The sequence below is a fragment of the Atta cephalotes genome (assembly GCF_000143395.1).
Source record: "Atta cephalotes unplaced genomic scaffold scaffold00004, whole genome shotgun sequence".
Classification (NCBI taxonomy): domain Eukaryota; kingdom Metazoa; phylum Arthropoda; class Insecta; order Hymenoptera; family Formicidae; genus Atta; species Atta cephalotes.
This window is the reverse complement of record NW_012130068.1, coordinates 1,451,734-1,473,886: the sequence shown is the minus strand read 5'-3', so window position 1 is coordinate 1,473,886 and position 22,153 is coordinate 1,451,734. Positions and strand designations below refer to the sequence as shown.

The 22,153-nt window shown below is 35.4% G+C and overlaps 1 protein-coding gene across 1 annotated transcript in view; it reads left to right on the top strand.

The window, feature by feature from the left end:
• Positions 1–22,153, top strand: part of LOC105625889 (E3 ubiquitin-protein ligase MYLIP) — a 107,415-nt gene that overhangs the window by 76,476 nt on the left and 8,786 nt on the right. Inside the window, exon 2 of the mRNA XM_012207200.1 lies at positions 2,503–2,699. Coding sequence (XP_012062590.1) covers positions 2,503–2,699 — 197 coding nt within the window. The remainder of the gene's footprint in view (positions 1–2,502; positions 2,700–22,153) is intronic.

The window sequence follows — 22,153 nt, the reverse complement described above, 5'->3', positions numbered from 1 at the left end:
TAAGAAGAAGAGTAGTAGTATAGTAAGTAAGAAGAGANAGAGAGANAGAGAGAGAGAGAGAGAGAGAAGAGTAGAGNGTAGAGAGAGAGAGAGAGAACTGAAATTCACACACTCGCTACTTCTCGTCTAGAAACTTCACTTAGTATCAGAAAGTATTGATGCTTCTTCACTAACAATTGGATTTTTAACAGTGATATTTTAGCTTCGCTAGCTGCTGAGTACCATTATTAATAAAGTCGGCCATCCATTAATAACAATTAATAAAATGTTTATTTATATCGTATATTTATAAATGTTAATTTAATCAAATTATGTGTCACTTGCACATTAAAAACAATTAAAGGACGCTCTGTCAATATGATAAAAATAATAGCCTCTATATTTGTATATATTTTTGGCCTATTAATCTTTTTACGTTTTAAAAACACATTTTTGACAAATTTATTGACACATTTATTGAAATGTTATGAAACGAAAATTTTGAGGACATTGTAATTGTAATTTCAGTATAACAAATATTTTCTGAATCGAAATTGAAACGAGATAGATTAAAGAAAATAAAATATGAAAGCAGAAATGCTTAATATTTTCTTTATTTCTTCGTCAAAATTGTATGCGTTCGAAGTTTTTTTTATTTTATCGCTTATATATAGTATATAAATATTGCATATATGCATTTAGCTATATGCATTTAGCTATAGAAATAATCGATTGGTTGTAACATTGGTTATGCTCTATAATTCACTGATACCATGTGCAAATCCACTTAGCCTCCCGGCTATTTCGTTTGTGTCAAATTTTTGCGCCAAACACTTTCGCGTTATATCAACCATTTTTTCTTTTTTTTGTCAATAATTTAATATTTCATAATTTGATCCTAGCTACCACGATTTAATATATCGCATAGATATTTTTAATGCATAACTGCACCACGTACGATCAATTACCGATCGTATTGCCGGATGAATTTATTAGGGTCGTTTATTAGGAGAAATTACGCGGTCGCGTTACGGTAAATGAATTAAAACACTTCTATCCACGGGCAGAAAGTACAACGCACGAAATTATCTTATCTGGATCAACCAGGCTATGTGAGTAATAAATAATTATTATCAGCCGTGATTTTCGATGAGCAAATTTTCCGCAATTTTTCACGACAGTTTTTTTGAACGAGACTACGCTCTATGATTTATTCAAGAAAACGAGCTATTGTTGTGGCACGAAAGCATTATTTAAATAGCGAGATCGATGTTGCGGATCAGAGACAAGCATCACGTGTCGCTTTCCGTAATGTTTTTAACGATTTTTCCAACGCCGTTTGCGGCATTTATTCGCGCGGCATAAATAACGGATATAATAGCTGGCAATAACGTCGGTCGAGCGGCGTGCTAAAGGATAATTTACGATAAAAATGCGATCGCCGATATCATCGTGAATATCGATTTTATAATGCAGAATGAGCCGAGCTACGGATGAATAGAATCCTTCGATATATAATAGAATACATGGGCAAATGAAAAAGACTACTTATTAAGAATTTATCCTTTTTAGCTGCCTCTCAGTTCAATATATCTAATAATAAATATTGAAAAGATTCGCGAGAGATTTTTAGTCGTCAAATCGCGAATCTCTATCAGGAAAAAATGAGTCATATTTAATCCATTAAACAATTTATTAAATGAAAAGATCCATAATAGTAAAATAATACAGAGGAAAAAAATAGGGTTTCTTTATCTTTCTGGAATCGTGGAAATGGAATAATCTCGATATCTTTAAAGTTCGCAAAGTAAGCAACTTAATTTTATTATCACTCCTTGTTATAGTCAAGAAAATCCAAATGAAATATAAAAGAAAAATGCAAATATTTTATTGTATTTTATTTTGCCGTTCGATTGGTATTGTAGTTCCATTTTTTTGCGGCATTCCTGAAAGATTCGAGCAATCATAACGCTCTATGCAAAAAAAAAAATTGCAAGCACACGCTTGATTTTAATTGCATACGTTAGCCACCTCTATCGCGATATTTTTGCCGGTCAGCAATTACGGCGACCGCGGTGAGGAAAAATTACCGACAAGAATGGGAAAACGACGGCCATGGCGGAAATGAGGCGGAGGTGGAGAGGCGCGGATAATGACTCGGCTGTACGCTTTTCCGCGATATCTGTGCGCGGTCGGAGGTGCCCTACGTGTACTGTACCATTCTAAATTATTGCTGGCGATTTGTTTGCCTTCCGGACTCGCCCGCGAGAGAATCCCGTGCGGATTAATCGATCGAAGTGTCGCGGATCAATTATAGACGATTAATTATAGACGATAAACCGAAGAGATGTAGAGGGTCATTTGAAAATTTGGGTCGTATCCCGAGAGCAAACCGATTAGTGAAAAAGCGTATTTGGCGCGATCGATTCAGTCAGTTTATTTGAAATATATAGAGTCTTGGCGAACATGCTCTCAGTCTGGCGATGACGTGGCAGAAGAATACATCGATTGATTTGTTTGCAGGCTTGCGACTGTTTGGGAGTCAGCAAGGAGTGCGACTATTTCGGACTGAAGTATCAAAATGCGAAGGGCGAGGAACTCTGGTTGAATCTGAGGAATCCCATAGAACGGCAGACCGGCGGTGGTGTAGCGCCTCTAAGATTCGCTCTGAGGGTTAAGTTTTGGGTACCGCCTCACCTGTTGCTGCAGGAAGCCACCAGGTAAGGAAAATTAATCGACACGAACCGTACTATTGTTTGTTCGAATATGTATCGCGACCGAATAGATCGAAACGTTTTAAATTCTTTCAGAATAATTCGTAAATATATCTTTAGCAACTTGGATATGTAAACAGTTATAATTGGACTGTACAAAATTTGAAATATTAATTTATCTCTGGTAAACATCGTTAAAAATTTCCCCTTGAATTCAGGTTCGTTCAACCCACTAAAATCACCCATGTTACTATAATATTTTGGCTTTGTTTCAATGGGATATCACCGGCAATTCTAATGTTTAATTAAAATTCTTTCATCTTCCATATACCTTCATATGATTGTTTAACGCAGTAATTTAGTAAAACTTCTATTTTGCGTTTATAGTTCGTTTGTGAACGAAGGTTTGAAGAGGATCTATATGTAATCTCGTAAACTCCCAAAGAGCTTGCAATGTTCGTCGTTCCTTAGCAGTCGAGAGATTTAGGTGGACGAATAGTTTACACGCTCGACAGACAAGTGATCCTCCGATTGATTGGTCGCTGTCGATGTGATTTCAAGCAGAAGCTTATTTCTGGGATTATCGTGCGACATTGTCTAGAGTTAAATTAGACGTCGATGATGCCTAATGGGATCATGATAATCTCACAATAAGACTCCTCTAAAATACTCTTAATCCTAGAAGAGCTTTTAATCCAAGTGTCCCATCATCTTTCTTTTTCTGAAATAAATTTCCAGTATCGGTAACTGGAAGTAGTTAGACCAATCCCTCTTGCTACCGTCGCCGCTTTAATTGCAGGACATTTGCATTGTCTTCGATATCACCAACCAAACCCCTTTGTGTCTCTTATCGATTCTCGAACGTTTAATACGGAAAACTAGTTTTAAAATTCAGTTCAAGTTTCACTTCGTAATATCTATTGCACGATCGCGAATTCCGTTAATGCAATACGAATTCAAATAGGTACGATATTGCTTTCTGTGTACGTAGTTTGTAATAATATATGTAATAAATCCCACGAGGAGATAAAACTGTTCGATTGTATTTTTTAAATCAACATCCGACATCGTAAACTGCGGAATGAGAAACTGCCTCCGGGAAATATACGTCGCGAATGTTCGGCTGGAAAGCAGAAACTCGTTTTGTTTGAAGTTCTGATTGGCTCGTTACTGCGGCGCGACGCCGCATATTCAAAGCGAGACTCGCCGCGAACTCTCCGTGGCAGTTGCGAATTGCGTCCGCTGTAATCCGATGCGCAATGCACTCGTGCGAACGCAACAGCGAAAGGACGATACGGAGCTTTCGTCCGAATTGAAAATTGTTTCTGCCGTAAAAAAGCTCTCCCTTTTTCGGAGGAAGAGAAAAAGAATAATGATGAAAGAAAGGAAGAGAGGGAGAGAGAAAACATGCCAAGAGATGGAAAATAGATAGGAAGAGAAAGAAAAAGAACGCGCGAACATTCGTGCAATCAGTCGGATTCCTTGAGCGCGATCTGCGCGATCCATCGATCCTCCAGCGAGCACGTACGAAATTGCATGCTGGCGTCGCCGTGAAAGTACTGATTGCATATCCGCCGATATCGTCTTGTCGAATATGTGTTTTCGTACAGGAGTACGAGATCGACATTGCACCGGTGCGCTTCTCCGCATGAGACACACGGTAAATAATGTTATGCACGGTGCCGTGCGATTTATTTTGCATTATTCGCGGCATTTCTATCGGCGCCACCCCGATACGTGACATTTCGCGACTGTGCCTCAATACAATTGCTGCGTCACGAAATTGAATTGCTTCGGTGGAGAACAGGGAATATTTGGGGAGCTTTCGCGGAGTTTTCTCATCGTAGATTTCCATTGAACGGATCACGTTCGAGAGGTGAAAAATTTAATGAAAAAATAGTTTGTGAACAGATAGACTTTAATTGCAATTTCCGTGAATCCTCTAGACTCATTTATTTATATTAAAATGGGGTGCTCTTCATTTGATACAAGTCAATACAAATGATTTTCTTTATTCTCATTGAACACCAAGAAAGATAGAATGGTGTCGACTTGTGTCACTGAATTGAGAGTATCCCTGAATAATAGCCAGAGAAGCGGACCGGTATTACGTATTCTGATTGGTCATCGCAAATGACCAATCATGAAATTGATTGATCGATATACATGACTGCCAAATGAACAATTTTACATTGACTCTGCTGAAGCTGTTCTGCTGAAGGACTTCGCGCAATCAAAGGAATAGAGAATAGGAATAACAGATTTCAAACATTGAAGTAGAACCAACTATGAATATCGATCTAAGACTCTAATTTATGTGTTGAGAAGTAGTTATATAGATATTCAAATTTCGCATTTTGGTAGATTTTTCCCTTTTGACGTTTAAGCTTCGGAAAGTAACGACGTGCTCTTTACCATTCTTCAGAGTTTTTTGCGATTTTCCTTAAAGTTTTTGCGATTTTCAAAGCAAAAAAATTCTCGACAATCCGGCAACGATCGCTCGCTCTTATGTCGAAAGTTTTTAGCGAATCGACACAAGATTAAATGTAATCTGGGTTGATCGTATTCGTAATTAGTAGCGGTCTGCAGATTTCAACGGATCAAAACATAATTTCAATTTAATCATGGTCGCTCGAATTACCCCGCGTGGGGCTAAATACGTGAAGAGTAATGCATCCGACATGCGAATTAATTCGTCACTGGTAACGCGACGCTGCTGTTGTAATTACGTCAGCTGGCGCGACGAACTCCCTCGTCCAATATGTAATTCGTTAAATTTACAACGAATCCTTCTTTCTTTACGTGTAATGTAAAAAAAAAACATGATGGTTATGTCTGAACAACCACATATTGCGAAATATTTTCACTAGAAATAATATCCTCCAAACTTCCAGAAAGGAACAAAAGTGAATTGTCATATTTAAATCACTCTGCGTATTTGTAACGTACTGATTAATATTGAAAATATTTAATTTTAATGTTTTAAATTGATGACTTAAATTAATAACATTTAATTTCTGCAACGTTCGAACATTAATAATTACTACGATATTACGAATTTGGACCAATTAGAATAAATATAACTATAGGATTTTTTTATTTAATTAAATTAATAAATATTGTATATTTAATTTTATTGCAAAGACTAATAATAGACAAAATATAAAAGCGAAATTTTATTTTAATTAAGAAATCATGCTTTTACACAAGTACACGTGAGTGAAATTTTACGCCTAACCTGATTACGCCTCGTTGAAAAAGCCAATTTCACAAGCTCCTCTTGAAGCCTCTTAATCCGTAACGCTTCAACGTCTCTTTCCGACATGTGTCCTTTGATGTTACCGTGTCGAATTAAATCCGAAATCTACCGAGGGATTCACTTCTCGCGAATTAACATTGCGCTTTCAAGTGCGATTGAGACAGGAGAACTTTCTGACATTGCATCAACACAAGATCACTCAAAATATAGATTATTTTATTACAATTCGAATACGTTATCTCTATTTTGTGAATTTTTATTTTGAGGCGAATCACAGTTAATCTTTCGCAGATCCTTCAGTATGCAGACATATAAGCGAATTAATCTCTAACAAAATTACGACATTACTACGTCGCGCTTATTTTCCATTTCAGCCGACTATCTCGTAGAGTCGCGTATACTCGGCGGTAAAATCCGTGAAATATGGCACGAGCTCGAGCAAAAAGGTTTGTCTCGGGGCTGTCACATAAGATACTGCAAAATTAATTCAGACGTGTGGGTCAGATTTAATTGCGTTACACCGTGCCATTCATGCGGGTCTTTCCATGAAAGGGACTGCAAAATATCATCAAAGTTTTGCTGAATCGACACGTTGATATTAGACGCACTTGTACAAGTGCAGACATTAATGATGACCAGCCAAGCAACGTCGAATTGTAACCATTTATTTTTATATCGTGAATGCATATTATATTATTTTTTTATCTCACAGTATTATTGCATCGACGAGAAGCTGGTGATTGATGTGTTAATCATTTACGAGTCGCCGAAATTAACTTGTTTTCGTTTTATTTGATTGATATATTTCGTTTATTTTGATGTTCACGTTAAGCTCGTTATTTTTAACGGCGATATTTTCATCTACTATTGTCATTTTCCAAAATGCACAGAAAATTTCGTAAAAATACAAGAACGTTGCGAAACGAAAATGATTTTTTTTTTTACTTAGAGTATTTCATCATTATATTTTATCACAGAATATAAATCACGTGGTATCACGTTAATTATTTGACGCTATCGACTTTATGTGCTTGTGATTTATCGATCTGCATTTTTATCCGCTAACAAAAACACGATTCTCCGATCGGAAATTCGGACCTCTGTCCGACGCTTCATACACGGCGCTCGCGTTTGATTTATCGGCGATCTACATTTCGTTTGCAACGACGTCACGACTTTCCCGTCACATTTTGCCCGTAAATTTTAGGAAGATATACGGGCGCGAAGTGACACGTCTCGCCATTATCGTATCGCCGCGTGATCGATGATTAAAAATACAGCACGTTGGAAATTGCTATATCCATATTTTACGACTGACGTTACAGCGAAAATTAACGGACTGCGCAATTAATTTCGTAATAATGATTCGTTGCGAAATTTCAATGAACGCTGCCTGTTCGCCTGTTGGGTTTATACCGTCGAGTTTACGCCACGAATAGATTGAGGAGCGAAACTCCATCGCTCCGTTCTTATTAATTCGCATTGCACTTCTGCATTAGTGAAATGTCGCCGGCAGGATCGTCTATCATACGTCATAACAATGAGAGAGAGAGAGAGAGAGAGAGATCGCTGCAGCTCATTTCTTCCGACCGCGAAGTCGCGACGTTGATAAAGACAAAGTGTTTCCGTATCCGAGGCAGTCGGAACTCATAGTTAATCCGCAGAATTACAACTTCTCATAAGAATACTATAACGCGCAAGTCATTCATCATTTCGCTCGCACCACGAAGATCTCGAGGATTTGCGTTTGAGAAAACTCTTGAAGATTGAGAATTACAAACAATATTGTCATTTTTAGCGATCGTTAAAACTACCTTTCTAACAAATTCAAATATTTAAGAGAACACAGCAATTTATGTGTTTATCGTAAATATTATTTGACCGGATGTTTAGGATTCCTTTGAGAAAGCTATTATTCCGTAAATTATTATTTGTAGTTCATAATATATTTGTAAATAATTATGTAAATACCAATTGATAAATTACCGATTGTAAAAAAAAATAACATAATTGAGAATTACAATCGCTATTAACATTCCTGTATGCAAATTTAACTATTCGATGTAAATTTGATATTTTAGCACATTTATCTAAATTTACATAGATCTTCATTCGCATATAGGAGGAAACTATATATAATTTTACATTTATATTTCAATATTTCTATCTGAATCACACAGGCTTTTTTATTAGCAGTTTGCTCTTTAGTCAAGGTTTATTTCGACATTAGAATATGATACTCGTAATTTTTACAATCAGTGAGAGTGTCAGAATCAGAGTGATATTTCGATGGAAATATATGAGTGTATATTAAAGCCTGTAACATCAAAAAACCCAAACAACACTAAAATGGTTAAAATCCTGCAAATTTGCGATTATATGTTTTAACGTAGCATTGAAAAAAAAAATACGTTCTAAAGGTCAAACAAACATTTCCGTAGCAGTAATAAATGGAATAAAATAAAATATATGTCTCGCGCTTTTGCTTGTACGGATATAAAAAAAAGCGATCAGCAGAAAATGCTCGGACAGGAAACAGCCGTTTTTTATCGTCTGTATATTTGCAAAAAAAAATATTGTTCTGCGTCTAAAATTGCGTCCATGCCGCGTGGAAAAGGCCAGCACGGCATGTGTTACATGTTATAAATTATAAGTTTTATCTCTCGCCCGGATATGGCTTAACTCTGATGAAAAGAAAAATGTCGTCGGCGTGCGACCGTCAGAAACGAGGACACTACAAAGGAAGAAATTCGAATTCATTGCACTCGCGAGCGAACCTTTTTGTCTCAACATATCGCAAAACAAATAATAATACGTGTAATATGATGCTAATATTTCGTGCGCAAAAATTTAAGAAGATCGATGCTAAAAAGTTTCAAAAATTTGGAAAAATAAGAAACATCGAGAATTTAAAATTCGTATTATATTTACATATTTAACGCGTAAGTATCTTTATTATTATTTCATAGTTATTTTCTATACAGATTTGATAAAGTTTGGATAAATGAGTGAATTCGAAAATATGGTATTCATTAATATTAATATGTATAATAGCATTAATATGAGCATAGCATGTATATGTATATTCAATGATGTTCCGCTCACTAATCCGGGTTTGACAAGAGCGAAACAGTCGACCGGACGAACTATATCTAACAGCGGTATTCATAGCCGGCCATTATTTGATGAATAAGCGTAGTTTCACGAATCTACGAATTTCCCACAATATATGCTAATTCCTCACAAGAAACCCCATTGTAGTTTCGCGAAACGTAAATCTATGAATAATGATTCGCTATTAATTACGCTTCCAATCGGGAAACGAAGCTGGATGGCAATCGCTTGTAACTATATATAACATTTCTTAAGACATGAAATAATTGCACCTATATTTGCGCTGCCGTTAATCTTTCGAGTGACTATTGAAGCGTGTTGGAAACGCAAGTTGTAAAGAGCAACAAAACCATGGATCTTGTACGAAACGCTGCGCAAGTGTTTTACAACAGCAGAAGTTTGGCTTTTTCAGTCTGTTCTCCCTTTTGTCCAGTAGCTCTGACCTCTCAATTCTCTTCGTCGAGCTTTTCGCGCGAGGCAAAACTCGCCGTTGGTTTTCGAAAAAGTAAGCGTGGGCCGAAGGGAAACGCCAGGAGGTGAATAACACGCGCGGATTGAAGCGTACGTTCGTCGATAAAATAAAAATAATAGTATACAAAGGACGCGCATTCAAGTAAAAGCGGGCAGTATCGAGAGGACAGCTTGGAAAAACTTTCGGCCGAGAAAATCGAACAGATAATCGCGCGGCGAAAAGGTTGAAAGAGGAAAGGATGCATATGTCGCACGCTAAAAGGGTGAAATAGCACGACAATGTAACAAATAACGTAGTCGTGGCAACGAGGAAGAACGAAATTCGAAAGAACGAGTTGCTTTAAGAATAGGAATCAGAATTTATAATGCAGGATATTTTTCGTAAAATATTAAATATATCTCTCTCTCTGTCGATAATTCTTTCGATATTCAACGATTACATTTCACTGTCTTCGAAGCCATCAAGATCTATCAAAATGTGAGATACACTGCTTCTCCTTTTGCCGGAATTTATCTCAAGTATTTAGATATGTTGGCTAACGCTCTGAAAGAGAGTATTTGACCTACATATGGTGAATTTTTTAATTATAAACATTAAATTTAAATTTTATATACGGCATTTTATTAACCATTACGGGAATAAAATCCTTTAACTTTTTATGCGAGAAAGTTTTTGGCATCGAATTTTTTATCTCTTTGCATTTCAATCAGCAAACTCTATTCCAACTGTATCATTCTCTCAGCATTTTTTCCACAGTTAAATTTTTTTACGACCATGGAATGATGACTCTCACAACTTCGGCAATTCCACATGTATAATTTACGCTAAACTTTTTACCGAATTGCGCATTTTTCTTATATGTCACATTTTAATATATGATATCTCAAATGTTCTTAACTTCCATGATTACGTGCGTTTCTCATCTGTCGGCTTGCCTCGAAAAGCTTGCAATGTAAATCTTAAGTCGCACGTTAATGCGTTTACGACGCATCGTGCAACGGCGGATACGTTTTCGAGTAGCATCCTGCTCGGAAGAGATTTGTCCCCGGTTGCGAGAGGTGGCGGAGCTCGTAAAAGATGGCGGGTTCATTAGCGAGGGGTGACATAATTCAGGGAGTTAGTCGTTTGTAAATCAACCTGGGTGGTGGGTTAAAGACTTGAGCATGTGTCGCTGTGCGTACCGCGAGAAATTAAATGAAATATTACTCTGTCACGTGATAATTCTTTAAATAAATTTTAGTTAAATTCGCTGAACGCCATCCAGTGCGTACATGGTTCGCGTTAATTAGCGGCGCTTTATGCTTAAATTTATTACGCCGCATTTGCCAAAACGACATCCCAAATCCGTAAATTTGAATAAATTTTAACAAGCGTAAAATGATTGTAAAATAAAATCGTGGAAGAGTGCTAAAGTATTCGTTATTGCGCGGAAAATTTTTTGAAATGTCGTCAAGATGCATTTGCGTATTTGAGTACCATTTCGTCGTTCAAAGCAAATCTTGCGAAGATACGTCACGTCGATTTTGCGACGGATATGTCGAAGTTAAAACAAATAACAATCTCGTCTCGCTTCTGAAGCTTCGTTTTCCTCGAGTTTCATCAATTCTCTTTCTCTTGATACTCGCTTTTGTATAACTTTCGAGAGTTCGGGGCGAAGTATCGATTGATTTCGAATGCGTGGAATTCATCACGCCATATCGTTTCGACGGAAAATGACTTTCCGGATGACGAACAAAAGCGACATGTTATTATAACTGTTAGGACTGTGTTATTCTTTTAGCGAATAGGGCAAGATACTCAAGAATATTTCCCTCATTCGCATCTTTTCTCACAGAGACACGCTGACGATGGCCGTTCTCTTTTGCGATCGAGCTTTCTTATCGCATGGGAAACGACACGATTCCGAAGAGAAACTTACGTGAAAATGCGCATGAAAATACAGCACGTCGGTATAATTTTGTGCTTACTTTGCAAGAACTATTCAATGCTATGTATTCAATGAAACTACAGGCAGACACCCATGCTCTATAAAAACATACATCCTTGTACTAGCGGATTTACGGAGACAACATGGAGATTTGCCTTAGAATCTTTCGTTTCTTCAAAATATTTTTAGTAAAAAATATGTTATATATATTTTTAATATTTCTACAATTTTTAATCACTATTTTGATATTCCAAAAATATTTTTTAATCTAAGATACTTGATCTAAGATAAAAACATATATTCCATTATATTATTCTTTTATGTTAATATACTGTATATATAACTTATGTTAATAATTTTAAATAAAACGTTTTATGAATTATACATTTAAATAATATTTTTTCAATGTAATAATTTACATAATAATTCAATTTTCTTTATACATTTGACCTTATAAAAAAATGTCACTTGCGGCGATGGCCACATTTCTTTGATAAATTTCTGAATACGTCAATGCATCCTTGAGATATATAATAGAATATTTACATTCGATCTTTAGATTATTTTCGACGGCAGTTACGTTCTTAATTTACGATTTGATAACTTTCATTCCTTTCCAAACATTTTCCTCGCGATGTTTGCACGATGCACTAATCCGCTCACGAGTGTAGGGAACTTCGTTGGCGATTTAGGTCAGGCGAAAAAGAAAAAACGTACTTAAGTCCAACCGTAGCTCTCTCTTGTCGACGGAATGGATACACATGTATATATGTGTGTACGTTGAATATATAAACTAACAATTTTCGGGCTGTGCGAACGCTCACCCGCACAACTACCTATAACAATTCTGGCAAATCTCTACGTCACGTGCCGCAAGGCGGATTTAAGTGCATAATTCATTGTTACTGTAACGTCGCGCATCCAAGTGAATGCGGTGCATTCTTGCGAACGGAGAAATTTCGCATGCTGCAATTGGAACGATGTAAAGAGCGGAATTTGTAAATTCTCTCCATCTGGTTTTGACTTTTAAGTGCCTAACTATTGAATGTATATTTATATTATTTAACACACATGACTTTTAATATGTAGATCTCTCTTCTGATATTTTCAATTATTTCCTATTTCTTGAATTTTTCTTAAATCTTTCTCTAAGAAATTAAAAATTAATGACATTTTTAATATGAGATATACTTATGATTAATATTCCATTTTTCTGTGAAACAAATTAATTTTTTTTAATTCTATGTTTTTATACATTGTTAATGTTTTAAAATTAATTTAAATATATAATATTTTGTTTAATATTAAACAATATGCAAATGAAATTAAATCTTATTTTAAATCAAATCAGAAGAATACAATTTTTTTATTTATCTACTGCTCATAAAGTGTAATATTATTCACTAGTATTTAATATAAAAATTATTTATGGAAGAGTATTTTTGCTAGAAAGATCAACTTCAAATTGAATCAATAAGAAATTCTGTCAATATTATCCGGACATTTTGCATATTCATTTTCACGAACATTCATATGAAAATTATTAATTTTTTTCTTTTTAGGCTTTTTTACATTTCTATTTTTAATCTTCTTTTATCATCTATTTTTTAGTAACTCGCCATATATGTGCGTAATATGCGCAGATAATAGCTATCGTATTTTAACTCTGGTATATTTTTTTAACACTGCACTGTATTGCAAAAGTTGTGGCATATTCTTCCGGAAGTGAAAAAGTACCACCGATTCTTTACTGGGAATATCAAATCGCGCAGTTGCATATTTTATCTGTTGGTGCATAGCTTAATTCACATTGCCGCGTATTATCATGTATTTCGCGCTGCGAGACAAAGAAATTCGTCGGAAATTCCGAAACGACCGCAGCTCGGGATATAAGTAATTCATTATTAATGTAACGATGGCTTGTATGAATCGAGTCAAGCTCGAAGAGAGAAAGGCTTATTCGTTTGGCACACAATGAGTCTCAAGTTGTGCTCCGAGTTGAGAAATGAGACAGGGATGAAATACTAGTTTCGGTAATGGTTTGTAAACTTATAGCTTGGTGAATCGAATTCGCGAGTAAGGAGTTAAGTCTCTTCGTGTCGTCGCGTGTTTATCATATATTCACCTCTATAACTCTCTAGAAATTTAATCTTAATCTTAAATCTGAGCTAATTCAAACAAGGAATATATATTAAAAATTACATTATACAGAAAAAAATAAAATAAACAATAAGAGGAATTTTTATTCTTTGAACGCAATTTTTAAAAAAAGTTTCGTTGTCGAACGAGATGTTTGTTCTAGAAATACAGGGATTACATACTGAAACAGATGTTCCGATAAAATGTTTTGGCATGATCTTACTGTTTTATAGTTACAAGCTGTATGAAAACATGTAAAACTCTGCTTTTTTCTACGTGATATATTTATCCCGGAATTACAATATATTCATTTTATACGAAAAGCAAAAATGCTCCAGCGAATAAAATATAATATTATGTTCATACATCTTTTCGAGTTTTGATTTTCGATATTGTTATTACATAGAAATATTGTTCATTACACTGCTGGTAGAACAGTGGTTATTGCTATTGATATTATAGTTCTTGATCGAGTGATCATCGATATATAGCAATATTTCATAAATCTTTCATACATGCAAAAAAATATTTTGCTGCTCTAGCTAGAATTATCGCTGTTTTTTGTATCTGATAGAAAATTATATTAAAATAAAATTATATATGTATCATACTCATAGAATTTGTAGCACAAATCTAAATTCTATCTCTGTCATCTGATTAGATGCAATACATATTCAATATTCGCAATACTTGCTAGAATCTATTTTAACTAATTTTTTGTACTTAGATAATTTTCGCTATAACTGCAAGATCACTTCTTTGAGTGTAGATCTTTTTTACACTTTTCGTCATCATATGTTTAATTACATCGAGTATACCGGCAAGTATGGCGAGTGATTTACTGTCGTTCGCATTTTACCGGCATTTGAATGCTCCTTCGCTCTTCCACCTCCTGCTTCGTCCAACTTTCCGCGATAGAAGAATATCAATTTTGCAGCGGCATTGTTAGACGCGCGCCGCACCGTTTACGATCTCGGAAAATCGACGGGAATCGCGCGGAAGTGAACCTCGTAAAAGGCTAATCTGATTTACAGTGGAATCTCAATCTGAGAGGGGCTCGTAAAAGCTTCGGACTTTTACGGCGCGTCGTGGACGAGCCAACTTTTGATATTAAGGACATCCTTTGGCGTGATTGCGCGCGAAAGTGGGAAAGAGAGAACTTTGTCCTAAAGTCTCAAACGCTTTTAAATACCGCGAACCTAATTGCAAGCGATCTCGAGGATGGCAATCGCGGTCGTCGTCTAGTTAAACGCTTGGAGTTGGCCCAGAGTTCTTTTTAAAAAGCCCTTTTTTCACCGAGACCCTGCTATAACGATATATCTGAGCGATCCTTCTTTTCTTTTCGTTTTCTGCGGTATGTCCCTGAAAAGGGATAAGCCGCTGAAAAGAGAGTGAAGAGGATGAAAGTAAGAGAAGACGATTGGCTTGAAGAGCGTTGAAGAGCGAATTGCCCGATCGCAGTGCTTTGAAAGATTAGCTTCGAAGGAAGCTTATGAGACTTAATTAGTTCTTGGCTTGATTAGTATTACATGGTGACGTACATAATAGTGTGATATAATTAGGAATGTACCTTAAGTCTTAATTATCGTTTAATAAACAGAGGTCACGTTCGTGTTCCTATTACATTGAAATTTGTTTTACAATTTTCTAAGAAGATAAAAATATTGATATATACATAGGAATATCTATTAATCGCATTTTTATTGAAATGTGATTAACACATATTCCTTTATTGATTTTTATAAGGGTTGTAATGCTTTAAAATCTCTCGTCACATATTAATCTCTCAATTCTAATTTTATCTCTAAATATTCTCTTTATCCTTATATATAACACTATCAAATAATGATAAAAAAAAGATATCGATATCGTAAAAAAAAAAATCCTGCATTTGCAGCAATCTGATCTATCTATATCCTCTCGCATTTCCAATACGTTAATTTCTAATGCGTTTATATTAATACGATATTTCAATTTAAATAGTGACAAGATTTATTGACATTTATATTGTTTATACGTATTACTACATAATTGGTTTTCCGATCCTATTAATATTGAAATGTAATGAAGCATCGGCGCATCCTGTTATAAGTATTAGTCTGCGGTGTCCTCCAAATTATCCTCCCCTAATTGACTCGATTGTTCTACCGCCAAACTATCATCGCCGTTTCTGAAAATAATGAGACAGCTTTTGAATCTCATGCAGTTAATGAATAGCCACGAGCCCCTCTGATGGCGACAGGCAAGGAAATTTCGAAAATTATCGACATGAACACTCATCTCTAATTCCGCGTTTCAACGCGAGGAAGAGATACGGTGGAGATATATCGGCATCTCGGCTTTTATCGGGAGCAGTCATGGCTCGAAGAGGATGGCTAGAAAGGAGGGAAGTGAAAACAGAGCAGACGGCGCACCACTATACCGGAAAATAGGGCGTTCGCTCCCGAGATTTCGTTTACCGTGGCTGTCTGACATCTCTGGCGTTGTAATCTGACGGTATTACAGCCGCCGCGAAGAAGCATGCTTTTTATTCTTTTTCCCTCTTTTACTTATCTCTGCCTTTCTCTCTCACTCTGTTTGAACTGCGTTACGTCGCGGAGGAGTGGTTCTTGAGAAATGTGGCTGCACCAAAGTTTTTCCGGAACCGTTGAAATTAAGGGGATTTTTTTTTTAATTGCTCGTGAAAGCATCTTGAACGCAATGACCACATGGCTTTGTAATTTCATGATAATGTAAGCGTAGTTCGGACGGAACGAGAAGTTACATAAGCGATAAAATGAGTCCTTTATAGTGCGAATAAATGTTTCTTTTTTTTCCCACATTGGATGTAAGTGTAATCGCGTTTATCTTACATTTACCTACTTGTACGAAAAGACATCTATTTTTTGATATGATATTGTAATGTAATCACGTTGTAACGCAACAATACTGTAACGGTAAACCTTATTGTTCGAGTAAACTGCCGCAATACGATAGCGTTATATCGTGTTCGCGATCAAAATATGAACAATTAATGTTGATTTTTTTTATACATTTGATAAATATATTAACACGAATAGTTCACCATAAATGGAAAATATGGTATATATATGTATTTATATTCCAATGTGCACATTTCAATTTAATAACTCTTAGAATAATAGTAATAAGTATTTTTAGAATGTATGTTTTATTTAGATGCATAGTTTATCGATATTTAAAAATACCTCTTTTTCTATTGAATTATATAAATATAATTTCTTAGTAAGAATACAAAAGTTTAGTTAATAAATCTGAGATAGACAGGTCAAATATCGGAAGTACTGTAAAAGTTTTACTTGCATCATGTTGCAATAAAATGAAGACAAAAAGGGATAGGGACGCGTATAAATCGAAACTAAAACCTGTTGAGCGTGGGGTAACTTACAGTGCACGTCACTTTCTTTCTTATAGGCGCTATTGATTTTATCGAAATAGCAAACTAGATAGTGTGTTGAAGCTTGTGTAATCACTTCGGGCGTAAAATTATGAACAGCGTTTTACAAAATATTAAAATAGTCGCCGCTTGTTTAATAGTGTAATAATTTATAATGCATGTCAAATTATGTATCTGTATCAAACATATTAAGAATATTAATATTATTTAATAATACTGAAGTTAATATTTAATAATATTAATTTTAGTATTTAATGATATTAATGTTACAGTTATACTGCTTCTACAATATTTATTCTATTTATTTTCATGAAATGCATATCATATTTTTAAGCTTTTGCATAAATTAAATCTATGCAATTAAATAAAAAGTTTTAGTTCTATGATAGCTAACAAGTAATAGAATTTCAAAGAAACCTCTGGAGGTACCACTTGCTAGTTTTAATCGTGGAATTCATTGCATTTTAACACCTCCTATGACAAAGAGCGGCAAACGAAATTCAGAGGATCCATGAAAACTTCTGCTGTGGTAAAATTGAACGATCTTGCGTAACTTTGGTATCGGCTGAATAGTTTCTCAGTTTAATTTTAACCGAATGGATCGATGTGATGTTCGACGTTATTGCTACAGCAGAATTAAGCGGAAGTAATAATTTTCATATAATTTTGGTTTGCAAAATTATATGAAAATTATTACTTCCGCTTAATTACAAATTCAAATCTTGCTTAGAAGTGTAAAGTCGAGCCAAAGGGCGAATAGTGTGATCGGCCACTTCCGTTTATGTAGTTTTGTTCTTCTATACAAAAAATCGATGTATATATTCATGAGCTATTTTTAGAGACTGATATCACATAAAAATATAAAATAATTCGTAGGAATGAAAATTTGAAAGAAAATTTTAATTTGATAATTTTATCTTTTATTATTGTATATAATATTGTATATAATTTTATCTTATTTTATTGTATATCTAAAATTTTCATGTTGCTTCCCAACAATTCTTGTTTGAGACGTTGCCTGCGCTATTTATCTCACTAATCGAATTCACGAAATATCCAACTCCATTGGCGTCGAATGAACTCGAAACCACGTTCGCCGTACTACGAGTCGTACATCGCATGTGTGGCGTGTTAATGTGGTTTCGGAGCTTTTTATTAGTCAAACCGCGATGTGGAAGGTCGAAATTGTGTGTAAGTTTTTAACGTGCAGACACTCGTTATGGCTAAACTCGCCTCGAACGAATAGGCAAATAAATGGATCCGACGGTGAGGAAGAACAGGTAGATACATGAAAAGCACTTGAAGTTCTTCGCGGGTAAAAGCTGAAACAGGCTTCGCGATGCTCGTGAACATTGCAATTTCAAAGCTTAATTTCGCCGGATAGTCAGCGGGCAGAATTCAACGATGATGTCCGTTTCTAGAGGGACTTTGCGAGTAAACGTCAGTAAGTGCTTGTAGATAGTCCTCTCTGCCTCCTCCTTCTTTTCTTAAGCATCCATTCTGCTGCTTGAAATTTCAGCGCGATTCTAGCGGCAAAGCAGAATCCGAATACTCGCCACCGAGCTAACTCGTCTTCAGTCAAGTGCACCGGAAGTAATTCGTCAGATAAATCCGATCGAATTTCCGGAAGAGATCTCTTTCGATCCAAAACTACTGTCTTCCGCTACGAAAAGATTTTCCTTTACATCGGAGATGTAATCTTTCGTTTCAAGATGATCGGTCATCATTGATTGAAAAAGAATAACATGAATAGAATAGAAATAATAAAAAGTTTTCACAAGAAACATTATATTTTATTGTTTCACAGAAGAATAAGATGGAAAAATTCATAGATAGATTTACGATATTTTAATGAAGGTTATTAAATCTCTATGATAATTTCTTTTTAAATTTTTGAAAGTAAATTGACTTTATCATCGTTAAGGAATTTGTTATTAAAGTACACGCTATTAGTGAGACAACCCGTGTACAGAGGAAAAACCTCCAGAGTGGTTTCCCTTGGGGAGACTACAGGCGGAGGATGTTTATTAGCGCGCTCAGATTGCATCTCGCGGTAGTCTCGTGTTTATTTGTCTCAATTAATTTTTTGCCGTACTTCATTATCCCATAGTGAATGGATATTACCTTCCAGATTTACGCAAAATGTATAAAAACGGAGCTCTCTCTCTCTCTCTGCGCGCGTGTAACGTAATAGATTCATTTAGAATATGAGAGTACTCTGGCTTTAGTATTTTTATGAGTAGTGTACTTGTGTATTTTAAATTGCATGGTGAATGCATTTCTCTAAATAAACATATGACACAGAAAAAAATCACTAGTGTTGCTGTAAAATTGCTTGATGTATAAAATTGTTGCCTAAATGTAAAGTCTTTCCTGACAGCGCAAGTATGTCATATTTTGTGCTATACTCATTTTACGTATCCAAATCCACTTTGTAATCGTTGAAAATTTCGTGGAAACGCTTAAGCTTTTATATATGTAAAAACAAGTAGTTGTTTTTATAAGATTTTTTGTTAAATTTTATAAAATTGAGTTGAGTTTCTATCAACAGAATTGTACAAATTCGAATATACACAGAAAAAACAATAGCTGAATTATCTAAAAATTTAGTTAGATGTAGATCTGAAAATAAATTTTGTTGGACTGTCAAAATAATTTTGTAGGACGCTCAAACTGATTGCCAGAAAATCAAAATGTTATGCAACATTGCTCATGCTTAAGTTTTGTACACAAATTTTGATAGACTAACAAAGTTATTAGTCAGATTTGTATCTAGCTGAATTTTTAGACATCTCGATAAAATCATTCTTTCCATGTAATGCAATAGATAGATAACAGGCGTGAACATACTTGTGAATTTGTAGAAACGTAATTACTCTCGTATTATATATATGTAGGAATTATATCTCGTTCCTCGGTTGCTGCGCGTACGCAAATAGAATTGCGATCGACGAAAAGACAGTCTCTTGAGGCTTTCCCGGTTCTCAAGTTTCCATCATCCTTGCTGTAACTCGGATCACGAACTTTATCAGGTCAAAGATTTGTTTTATTCAGTGTCACGTAACTCGTCGTTTTCTCGTTCGTATTCCCACGCGGATTCCATAATCTGATTGACAAGTTCCATTTTGAGCATAAAAATAAATCCATGGACTCTCCCCCTTGCGCCACTCATGAAAAATATGAGATGTTAAAGGCTATCTGATCAGAATCAATGTGCACTTTTGGATTCAATGGCTCTAAATTTATTATTTATTATCCCGTCGTAATCGTATTGGTCATATGTCATTTCTGCTACAATTTTCGCAATATGCCAAAAATATTTGTAAATATAGGATTTGCGCTTCACAAGTGTCGCATATTATAGTATGCAGTAACTTTAAATCAATCGACAACGTCCCAGGCGCAGTAAATCAGCTCTTTGGTAATTTCATTACGCGATCGTGTCGCGGAACGCTGTGGTGGAAAATTCAACGGTTGAGATCAGTTGCATTTTCACGGTTGGGGAAGCTTCTTGGGCGTCTCTCGGGGAAGATATGTAGCAGGTTCTCCGAAACGAACTTCCATTAATCTCGATTCTCGATAATAAGCAGATCCACGCCGTGAAATACGCGAACGGTCGGCGCGAGAAGAAAGTGTATGTATCAGGAGTATACGTTTCGCAGATTACTTACTCCTGAACTTTAATTATCGAACGTATAACCTTCGACGAGAATTAATTACTCGCGAGCTGACACGATTTCCTGTTAGATCTCACGCTTGCCGTGCCATAATGCGCGAATGAATCCAAAGAGAAAATTCTATTATAAGGTAACGAAGAACAGGTAAAGTCAATTATTGTGGTAGACGAGATGGCCGGCGCGAGAAAAGAAAAGAAGAAATTTATGTAGGTTATTATAATTTTATTGGTTTTTATTATTGCCTTTCCTCTTCGATAAGCATTAAAAGCTGTTAAAATAAAGACTAAAATTCCGATAAGCACGAAGAATTTAATATCCTCCGCACCAAATTTTCATAAAATAAAATGGAACCCGATATCGGCTCTTATTCATTGATTCCCAATACTTTCGATAACAGTCCATTATTATTTCGAGAACAGGATCGTGATTGCGTTAGTTTCGTGGCAGAAAATTGTAGAGACACGAGATAATTGAATTATACGGCTACACTCTATTGCGTACCCGCGTATTTAGCCAGGAGGAAGAGAGCCACATAATGCAAAATTGAATCCTCGGTATTGGCGCAGTTATGAACTTTAGTTATTCCGGTTAAATACGATAATAATGAATTATCGATTCAACATTATAACGAGCAGAACTCGCGCGACGATCATAGGAAATATATTTAAAATTAAATCTAAAATGAAAATCTACACAATATTAAATTATTTATTATATCTAATATAATATATATTTATCTTTATATACATACGCTACGATAATTATCCACACGTTACATATCAAGTAACGAAATTCAACACTTGATAGTTTCTTATTTCATTAATAAGTTAAGTAACAGTCATATTTAGTATTGTTATTGTAAAGAAAGATCAAATGTGAAAGATATAAATTATTTCGCCAAAATCAAATAATGGAAACAAGAAAGAGAGTCACAACTGTAAAAGCAAAAGTAATTACGACTTGTTTCAAGGATTAGCTCGTTAATTACGACTCGACGAATAATTAATTACGTACGGTCCGATTAGATACAAAACCGTACGTGGTCGTTGTGGCGAGCGTGCCTGAAAATTGCTGGCAAGACCGTATGGAACAATTAAAGCATTGTGCAGCGGGCACGAACAAGAATAAATACACACGAATATACGTTTATATGTGCCCGTTCTAAAGCGTATACATAATTGGAGCATCCGTGAGGTTTTCAGCCGCCGAGTCGCTAATGAACGCGCGAAGACATTCTCGAACATCGTCGCTATTTTTATTTTTAAGCTGCTTTCATAGATGTTTATATAATTGAGAAGTTTAGAAATTGAGAAGATACTTTTTTTTTATTGAAAAATTCTTGATGAATACTTTTTCCTCTCTCTCTCTCTCTCTCTCTCTCTCTCTCTCTCTCTTCTCTTCTCTTCTCTCTCTCTACTTCTACTCTACTTACTTACTTACTTACTTACTTACTTACT